This window comes from Hydra vulgaris, chromosome 02 (genome assembly GCF_038396675.1).
Source record: "Hydra vulgaris chromosome 02, alternate assembly HydraT2T_AEP".
Lineage (NCBI taxonomy): Eukaryota > Metazoa > Cnidaria > Hydrozoa > Anthoathecata > Hydridae > Hydra > Hydra vulgaris.
In genome coordinates, this window is record NC_088921.1 from 50744163 (window position 1) to 50755000 (window position 10838).

The window sequence follows — 10838 nt, forward strand, 5'->3', positions numbered from 1 at the left end:
CTACCATCATGACGACTGGCGCCCTATCAAAACTTGGCGCCTAGAACCCTCTAGCGCCCCCCTTCCTCCTCCGTAAATACGTCTCTATTTCTAAACTAATAAATAATAATTAAATTCCAAAAAGTAAAAAGTTTTAACTTGAATGGTAGATATTTGTGGAATGACCGCGTGTAAATCAAGAACGCGCTCTTTTAAGTTCAGAAAAGCCTAGTAACTAATTAAAACTACTTTAAAAACGTGAAACAACACTATTATTAAATTACAGGGATTAGTATTGAGATTTTTCTTATACCTATGATATCAGATAGACGTACGATTACACCATTGGAATTCGGGATCGGTAGTTTATGAAAAGTTTTTTGAAGGTAATTTATCAAAAATTTTATGGTAAGTGTGAACAAGAAATTTACTATAATATAATGATTATTCGGTGTTTTATAACTGACTACAGCGTGTAGCAAGTGCCGACATAGCTTCGAAGTGCTGTTGAAAGGTACCTCTTTATCTTTTAATTTGGCAAAATGGTTCTAAAAGTAGCAACAAAGAAGGAGTTTGATTCTATACTCCAAAATCACGAACGAGTTGCTGTTGACTTTACTGCAACTTGGTGTGGACCATGCAAGATGATAGGACCAAAGTTTGAGGTAATTAATTGTGTAATAAATAGTATCAATTCGAATCAGGGTGACTGCCAGATCAGGGAAAAATCAAAGAATTCAAAAACCTGCAATAAAAATCAGGGAATAATCAGGGATATTGGGTTAAATTTAGGAAAAATCAGGGAAAATCGTTCTTCATCAATAAATTTAAATCAAACATGTAAGTCATGCATCATACATAATATCAAATTTTATTTTGCAGAGAGTTTAAGAACTTTTCTTGGTACTCTAAATGGGCGCTACTGCAGTTTCTCTCACCCCCCCCCCTCCCCTCCTTTTTATTTTTATTATTGCTGATTATGATAGAGAATTTTATGCTGATTAAGAATCGTATAAAAACATAGGTCTGAAAATTAACAGAAAGTGCTCTAATTTGCTGTTGAATTTTAAAAAATTACACTAAAAAACTCTAATATTCGCCATTTTTTAAAAACGCTTTACATCAAAGTTTACCTTTTGAAATCAATCGTTTAGAAAATCTTTTTTTAATTACGCAACCCGGTTTTTTTTATTGTCGTCAAAATTAAATTATGACTAAATTAAATGTTTTTATAAATATATTTTATTTATTTTTAATTAATTTTTAAGATTTGATTTTTAAATGTACATAAATCGACTGACAAATAGGGATTGGAGCAATTAAATGCACATGCATCGACTGAAAAATAGGGATTGGCACAACTAAATGCACACACATCGACTGACAAATAAGAATTGGCACAACTAAATGCACATACATCGACTGACAAATAGGGATTGGCGTGATTAAACGTACATGATTTGGGACAGGGTTAGGATTTGGGCCAGAGATAAATCAGAAAATGATGCGCTTAGCATTTTTTAACAGTTTTGATTTCCATTGTTAATAGAAACCAGGCTTTTTTAAATTCATTTTTGAAAAGGATTTTAAAGATAACCGAGTACGAATAAAAAGGCAAGTTCAGCGTTTTTAAGTGTACTTTTTTAAACTTCAACAGCAAATTAGAACACTTTCTGTTGATTTTCAGACCTATGTTTTTATACGATTCTTAATCAGAATAAAATTCTCTATTATAATCGTTATTAAAAAAAAAAGAACTCTACGAAAAGTTATGAGGATTTAAGAAAAAGATATATGATACATATTGATACATAGATTATTTAAAGAAACTGTGGTTAAAACTTTTTTTCTTAACGTAAATTGTTTTAACTTTGTCATTTCTTATCAAAGCAGCAACAACTTAGTATCAAAAGAAAGGTGTACAAATTTATAATAGTCTTTAGCAACAAAACATTCAGGAGACTAGAGGAGACACCAAACCACCATCTATATAGTCAAAATTGTGTTCTGTCTATTTTCTCAGCTCTATTTTTCATTATATTTGTTAATGATATTCCCAAGTTACTTCAAATGCACACTTTTTGTTGACGATACAAAAATATTTTACCCTCTTACTATTGTGGATTCACACACCGTACTTTAAAATGATATTGATATCTTGGTTGACTGGGCAACTAAACAGATAATGAAATTTAATATAGATAAATGTTCAGTTCTACACCTAGGCTACTAAAACAAACATGTCTATACTATGTACAATCTAGAAAAGATAATATACTCAGAAGAGTATCTAAATTAGTTCATGGATTACATAACCTTACAAATCAATAAAGACTGTTAAATTTAATATGACAATCATGAGATACAGACTAATCTGTAGAGATTTGATAAACGTCTATAAATGGCACAACGACTGCTATAACTGTCAAACAATCTTTCCAAAAACTATTTTTTGACATTGTAAATGCTTCATCCTTGAGTAATTTTAAAAACAAACTAGACAAGTACCTAAAAGAAGAAATAATCATTTATGATTAAAGATTAGAAAACATATCACATACACAGCATTTGGAGAGAGGGTCAATATTTGCAATGCTGACCAAAAAGTGTTTGAGGTCAGCAAAAAATTGTCAACCTTATTTCTATGTTTGTAGTAACCTCTTTGTGTCAATTTGTTTTTGCTGACCTCTAACAGTTAAGTCTGCCATTATTTTAAGACGGATTTCCCTCATTCACTACCTGTATTTGTATAGGCACAAATGACTGTCAACCTGTTATACAAATATATTACATATACAGCCCTCAGAATAAGGAAAAATGAGGTTGGCAATTTATTGCTAACCTCATAATGGCAGACACCTCGTATCAGTTAGAGTAATGAAATTACTAGTTCTGCATTTTAAGGAACTTAAAGTACATGTTTTAAGATTAATACAGACAAGTGTGTTTTGATTAAAAACTAGTAGACGTTTGTAGTCAAAGTAGCGCTACAATCAGATCAAGGGTTAGGATAAAGATAAGTTGCTAAGTTCAAAATAATTTTTTTTTTACACTACTCAAAGGTTTCAAATTGTAAGCACTTCAAAAATTTTATCGTCTATTATTGACCGGTTCCAAAGGCATGAATATTTTAACTTTGTTTTAAACCAACCAAAAAAATTCGTAAAAAAAAAAGCTGTTTAAAAAACTGTTTTGGCTTTTTTTCTGTTTTGTGCGTAATGGAAACTGTAAACATGTGCACTTGCATATTTTAGGGTAAAGATCCCAATAAAACAACTTTAAAAAAAAAGCATAACACCTTTAATTTAAACATTTACGTCAAATTACTAAAATATTGACCTAACTCAAAGCTTCATAAACTATGGATTGCGACCCAAAACAGGGTTAACGAAATATTGGGATTAATGAAAACGCTGAACGAAATATTGGAATTGCAAGATTTTAATGTAAAATATTTAAATGCATAAACTTATATAATTGTGTATTTTTTCATATGTATGTAAATTATTACCTAACCAATAAATACTCACAAAATAATAATATTTTTATTTTATATTTACCTTGTTTGTGAAAAATCTTCTACTCATAAATGGCGTCGTGAACTATAAAAGTTTTAACAAGCTCTGACCTTACTTTATTATTATTATTTTTTTTTGAGAAGTTGTCTTGAATAGGTCAAAGTTGTTACGAAGAATAGGAAAGTGGTGTTAAGCAACTATAAACATAGTCAAATCTACTTAAATTAGTTTCTTATAAAACAGCTTAAAGAAAAAAGATGGAAACACAGTTTTGTGACTGAAAAAGTTTTTGGTATATCAAATTTCCTTAGTAAAATTACTAAATCTAATCCTGAAACTTTATCGTAATTGCTTAGAATCTTTAGGATTTAGAAAAGCTTTACATACAAAACATATACAACTTTATATTAATTTTACTGGAACAAGTTAAAATATAAAGATGTAGATGTTGCTCAGTTTTTAAAATTAAATGGTTTAAAAGAATGTAATTATTAATTTTTGAATCATTAAAATGGATTTAGAAAAGCTTTAGAGAAAGGCTGTCAGAAAATTATTGTTGTAAAAACAAATATAAAATATTATTGTAATCTTGAAGATTTTCAAAAAACTTATCTTAAGAGATTAAGCTTAAGTTCATTCAAAGAGTTAAAGACAATATTTTATCACGAACAGGTCTTAATAACAAAATTTATGTAAGAGAATGATATGTTGTTATATTTTTAAAGATACAAAAGGTAATATTCTGCACATAAGCATGTCCTAAAATTTAGGTTGTAAATTAGGGTAAATGTTTTGCCGCTTATTCAATTCTGTCAAATTATAACAAAGTTTCTGATTGTGTAATGGAGTTTAAAATTGATGGCTATCTAGTGTTAGTTAAATGTTAATCTTATAATAAGACCTTTCATCAACGCTTCATTTTGAATGATAAAAATAAAATAGTAAATAATCACATATAAATCTGATTATTTGTGTGTGTTTGTGTTTAAACTACAAAGAAGAACATCGGAATTTATTTTTTCAAGTTTTTAAATGGTTTTTTAAATTATATTTTAGCTTGAATAATGGGGTTGAGGAAAAAACAAAATATTTTTATTTCAAACTGATATATTTTTAAAATCAAATATTTCAACTATTTCTTAATGTTAAGTTAACTATTGAAGGTTATTTTCGTATTTAATTTAATTTATAAAATCTTTATTTTAGAAATTAGCTGAGAAATACAGTTCAATAAAGTTTATCAAAGTAGATGTAGATGAAAATAGTGAAACTTCAGAAGCTCATGGAATATCTGCAATGCCAACCTTTAAGTTCTTTAAAAATGGAAGTGAAGTAGTCAGTGAGTTGGTAGGAGCCGGTGAAATTGAACTTGATGCAAAACTTAAAGCCTTGGCGTCAGCATAATTACTTAAAAAATACTTTTTTGAACTAGTTTTTTTTACAGCATATCTCTGATTCTGATTCATCAAGTAAAATTTTTCCTTAAAAATACTTATTGAGTAGTTATTTGTGCAAACTCTTAGGTGTCTAATAAACGAGCAGGGACGCCTAATAATTTTTTCCCAGCTTATTCATTATTCCTTACAATTTTTTGGTTATTTTCCAGCCCCTCCCTTGATAACTTTTTAATGGAATGTAACATAGTATTGCAATTTTCTACTTAAGAAAATAGGTTTGTGGTAGGCTAGTGTTGCGGAATGAGAGAGGGTTGTAACAACGATTTAAAAAGTAAGAACAGATTCCTTGACTGTAGAGGCCCCCGCTGTTATTGTATTGTATTGACCTTGGGGAGCTGAATACAATAAACAACTGATTAAAAAAAATTATACTATTATAGTATAATGATTTTAATTGATGGAAGTTCAGTAACTTATACTGGATTTTACACAGTATTATTTATACTGGTTTAAGAATTTTTAGATCCTGGAAAAAACATTTTTTATAACAACTAAGAAACGAAAACCAGTTCATCCACCGGTCGACCAAAAGTTTTAAAGCCACTAGATGCATTTATTTTAACATTGACTTGTTTACATAAAAGCTTTATTCTTTGCTATTTATTTTTTTGATGCGATATTTCAGAAGGAACAGTTTCGAATACTGTAAATACATGGATAATTTTATAAGACTTGGATCCATATGGCCTAGTATGGAGCAAGTTAGGAAGACAATTCCGCAATGAATGAAGGAATAGTTTCTAACTGCTAAATGTATCATTAATTGTGTAGGGTTCAAAGTTAAAAATCCACCTGAATTATTTATGCGCAAAATTATGTATTCAGAATATTAAAGTCATACAAAAGTCAAAGTAGGAAATTCATACGGGGAGGCAAGTTCCCCCGGAACGTTTTTTACATTAATCAAGGTGAAAGTGTAATGAGTGGCTGTGGCTTTACAATAGCAGAATAACCCAGACCACTTAGTGTCAATATTGTTTTACCATTATTTTCAAAGGGTAGAAAACAATTTTCTATTGAAGAAACAGTTTTAAGTCAACAAATTGCAAATTAGAGAATCCTTGTGGAGAGAATAATACAGAATTTTATAAAATTCAAATATTGCATAGGCCAAATATTATAGTTGGTACATGGTAAAAATAGTATATATACTAAATGTATATATATATCAAAAAATATGATTTTGCCAAATCATTATTTAAATTTTAGCAAATTGACTATTTTAGGAAGTAAAAGAGTGCTGATCGAAACTATTTTGTGAAGAATTTAGAAAACAGAGAAAAAGACAAAAAAATAAAAAGCAACAAAAATGCAATAATATATAAATTAAATTAAAAAAATCTTATTAATCAAGAAATAACTTGAAAGAATTTTAAATTTTTCTGATTTAGTAGAACAACGCTTAGAACTGATTTTTACCTAATGTTACTTTAATATTTACTTTTTTCGTTTATTGACTTTATTTGTGTATTTTATTTTATATTTAGTTAATCTTTTATTTAGTAAAAATTAAAAAACATAAAATATCTATTAAAGAAAAATTACAAAACTGCCCATCAAGAAAATAATAAGAATCCAGAAATGGAGAGCTAATCTTAGGCAGCAACATGACAATTTACAGATGGAGTGCAAAGTCCTATAGCTTACCTTCTCGTTGGTTTCACTTCGTTAAATAACTTAGACAAGTAATAGATGTCTAATTTATGAGCAGAATAGCCAAGGCAACATTTTTATTAGTTTTATTTTAGATGGATAATTGAGACCAATGCTGGGTAAGTAATAATAAAATAATACCTTTAAATTTTAATGCTTGATTCATAAAATCTTTATTTATCACTGCATCGCTTAGTTGATGATTTAAAAGATAAACATCCGACAGACGTTAAACTTTTGAAATCATTTCTAAAAGTACAGTTTAGCTTGTACTTCCTTGACTCACATAGCATCAATAAAAAGAAAATATAGTAATTAATGTTTAATAATATATAATGTTTAGAAAATATAGTAATTGAAAATAAAATTGCGAAACAAAAAAATCCGGCGATGTTCATTTTCGCAGATGCTACTTACAATATCTAGCCTTTCGCAAGTTAAATTACGAAATAAACCTATTTTGCTACATACAAAAGTAGCACTTACTTATTTTTTAACATGTCATTTTATGAATAAGAATTAAATAATGAAGATAACTTGAACAACGTTAACATACGAATGCAATTAAGTAATCGGGAAACAATGTCTTTGATAAAATCAAAAATAGACCTTATTTAAGTAATCACACTTGTCCGAAAATGAAAATAATTACTCCGAAAAGCACCGGAAAAACCCTTTGGTAGGAACAATAAACTCACCTTTCTGATAAGAAAAATCTAAAAATTGAAATCTTTTATGACCGTCCGAGAAAAAAAATTCAATTTAAAGTTTTCGGCATTGTCCAAAAAGTTTGCAAAATGGTACAATATGTATCTTTGGAATAAAAATCATAAAAATAAGTCAGAAATTGTATTAAAAACATTTTGTTGTTATTACAAAGCCCTAGTGAGTAATATTTAATTCTAAACAAGTTTTTGTAATTCCAGGAAAAAGCAGCTTTTGTCAAGTGTTAAATTCTGCATGACAACTTTTTTTAACTTCAAAGCAAAAATTCCAAATTCTGTTAAAAAACATGATGACTGTAGGAAAACAGTTTGTTTCCTGTGTTTGAAAAAATGTACTCGAGAATTGACAAGTTTTTTGATTGAACAAATCAAGAAATCAGTTTCATTCACAATTGACTTTTCTGACTCACGAGTTCCAAGTGGAATATGCATTACCTGCAGGGTTCTTTCATGAAAAAAGTGCAAAAGTGAAAATGTGGCTCCAAAACTTTATGATTTCACAGAAGTTCTGGTTAGACCAGGGACACGTGGTCAGCCTTGTGATTGCATTATTTATTGAATTGGTCATTTGAAGCACTTCAAAAGCACCCTTAGGGCAAATCAGAATCTTCAGGAGCTTCACAAAATCAAAGAAAATGTTCAGACTGTCTCACACTTGTTGCAAGAGGAGTGTCACATCAGTGCAATCAACACACGTTCAGAGAAAATCTTAAAGAACTTGCTTCAAAGAATCCAAAAGCCAGTGAACAGATTGCATCGACTGTTATCTCAGCAAAACGGTCCTCACCTCATGGAACTGTCAGAATTGCGCAAAGTGGTGGAGGCCGTCCCATGCCAATTACTCCAGGTAAAGGGAATCTTGCCTAATACTTCAACAGTAAAAGTACTACATAAAATGTTTTGCATTTTCAAATTTCTTTCCTAAAGGTCCTTCAAACCCCGACAGACTGTTTGGTGATGTGCCACTTCAACGAACTCAAGATCTTGTCTGCATACAAAACAAAAATGGACCGTCAAACAACAACATCAAAAAACTTGCACCTACATTAAACCAAGTCACAAATACAAAAGTTGTCAAGCCAAGATTTAAAGAAAAGTTTTTTGACATTGGAAAGCAATTGGCAAATTACTTCTCACAAACATACATATTCATTTCAAAAAGTTCACTGCAAAAATTTGCCTGAGCTACTGAATGATGTCTTGTTGCAACGTCATGTTCAAGGTGACTACTTGGTGAAGTTGAGCATCGATGGTGGAGGTGGTTTTCTTAAAGTCAGTCTTGGGATTCAAGAAGAAGAAACAAAACTTCCATTTATTTCACCTTCAGGCAAAAATTTAATTTGTCCAAGTGGAGTAAATTTTTCTTTGTCTTGTAACATGAAGTTAGCAAACCTTGTTTGCGGGCTTCAACCCCATGCCAGCTCTCATCCATGAAGTTAGTGTGATGCGGATCACCGTAACTTGTCACAATGTGGAAAACTCCGCACTTTTGGCTCAATAAGAAAGTGCTTTGCTTCATTTCAAGATTCAGGTCTGGACCACGAGAATGCCAATCAGTTTCAAAATGTTGTTAATGATCCACTCTTAGATGTGAATGACTTTACTTTTGTTCTTGACGAGATCCCACCCATGGAACTTCATCTTTTACTTGGTGTGGTGAACCATTTGTTTAAAACACTGAAAGAAACCTTGGATAAAGCTGATGAATGACCAAAAGCATTTCACGTCAAGCTCCTGCAATTTCATGGAGACCAGTTTGCTTGCAATGAATGCATTAAACTTTTGAATTATGTTGATCTTCTTCAAAGACTTGCTGAAGAAGACTCAGCATTCCAAGTTTTTCCATGAATTGATACACTCAGAAAGTTTGATGCAGTTGTGTCCTCTTGTTTCGGAAATCAGTTGCAGAGTAAATATGCTGAAAAAATCACACAGTTCAAAAATTCCTTCCTTTATTTGCCAAAGGCAAGTGTGACCCCTAAAGTTTACGCCGTTTTCTTTCATGTCAAGGAATTCATTGATCACAGGAAGGAATCTCTTGGTAAGTACAGTGAACAGGCCACAGAAGCATTGAATCACAACTTCAGGACACATTGGGAAAGATACAAGAGGCCAATAGACCATCCAGAATATTTGCGAAACTTATAAAATTGTCTTGTTGATTTCAACAGCAAGAACTTGTGAAAGCATTGGCTCCTTTTGAAAAACTGTTGAAATTTTTAAAGAAAATGATCATTTTGAATTTAAAATTCTGATTGAAATTAAAGGAATGCACTGTTTGTTCTTTGAATTTAATATGTGGAAAGTATTGTAAAGAATTTTTTGATAACATAAGAAAAAATAACCTTGTATTTATTGAGAATAAAATGTTCAGAAAAGCAAAAATTGTTTTATTACGATTCTCAAAGCAGTCAACATAAAATTTCTGACTTATTTTTATGTTTTTTATTACAAAGATAAAAAATGTTACATTTTTAGCATTTTTCAACCTTTTTGACTATGCCGAAAACTTCAAAGTATATTTTTTTTTCTCGGACGGTCATACAAGATTTCAATTTTTGGATTTTTCATATCAGGGAGGTGTGTATATTGTTCCCACCAAAGGGTTTTTCCGGTGCTTTTCAGAGTAACTATTCTCATTTTCGGACAAGTGTGTAATGAATACTAAAACTTAATTATATATAAAAATGGTTAAAAATAGCTATCACTTGTTTTCAAATAGAACGATTTTATGTTTTTTATGATTTTAGTCAGTTCCATTTTTTTTATCTATATTATATATTTTTATTTATACTATTTATGTTATATGAGCTTTCGCTTTTATTACCTTAATAACAACAAGTAAATTAAAAAAATTTTTAAGACATCCTTTTTAAAAAATTTTTCTGAAATGTTTTCCCTTACAAATACACAAAAAATTATGTTGAAAAGGTGGGAAGGGCACTTGTTCCCTCTTGCATCGTTGGCCCTGGTAAATGCTTTAATATTCAACATCCCAACGTTATCGGGACAATAGAACCGCTGAAAGTTTTAAAGTTCAACCTATTTTGGAGGGTAGTGAAAAATTAGTTGTAAGATTTTGTACCAAAAAAGCTGGCAAGTTCAATACGACCCTTTCCTGGGTCTTTGTCCCTAGAAACAAAACATATCTTTAACATAGAAGCTTACCAGGACTATACAAGAGCTGAAAGTTTCAGAGCTGTTGCTAGTCTGAAAGGTAATGATATATTTATTACAAGATTCAATAAGAACTGACACCGGCCAAACAAAACGTAAAGTTAAATTAAGTTTTGTAATGGAACTTTACAGGATTTTTATATATGAGAATATAAATAGTAAATCTCCATTTCTGCAAAGCCAAAAGCAACAAGTAATCAAAAGTACGTACCTGAAATATATAAATATATATAAACACTGGCGTAGTAACAGGGGGCAAAGAGAGGAAAATTTAAATATATATATATATATATATATATATATATATATATATATATATATATATATAT

General features: G+C 30.0%; 1 protein-coding gene across 1 annotated transcript; it reads left to right on the forward strand.

The window, feature by feature from the left end:
* The first annotated feature begins 434 nt into the window (after positions 1-434).
* LOC100205970 (thioredoxin 1) lies at positions 435-4988 on the forward strand. The gene is made up of 2 exons (XM_065791290.1): positions 435-644; positions 4704-4988. Exons 1-2 carry the CDS (start codon positions 522-524, stop codon positions 4899-4901), a joined length of 321 nt encoding a protein of 106 aa, XP_065647362.1. The 5' UTR covers positions 435-521; the 3' UTR covers positions 4902-4988.
* Positions 4989-10838: the final 5850 nt, after the last annotated feature.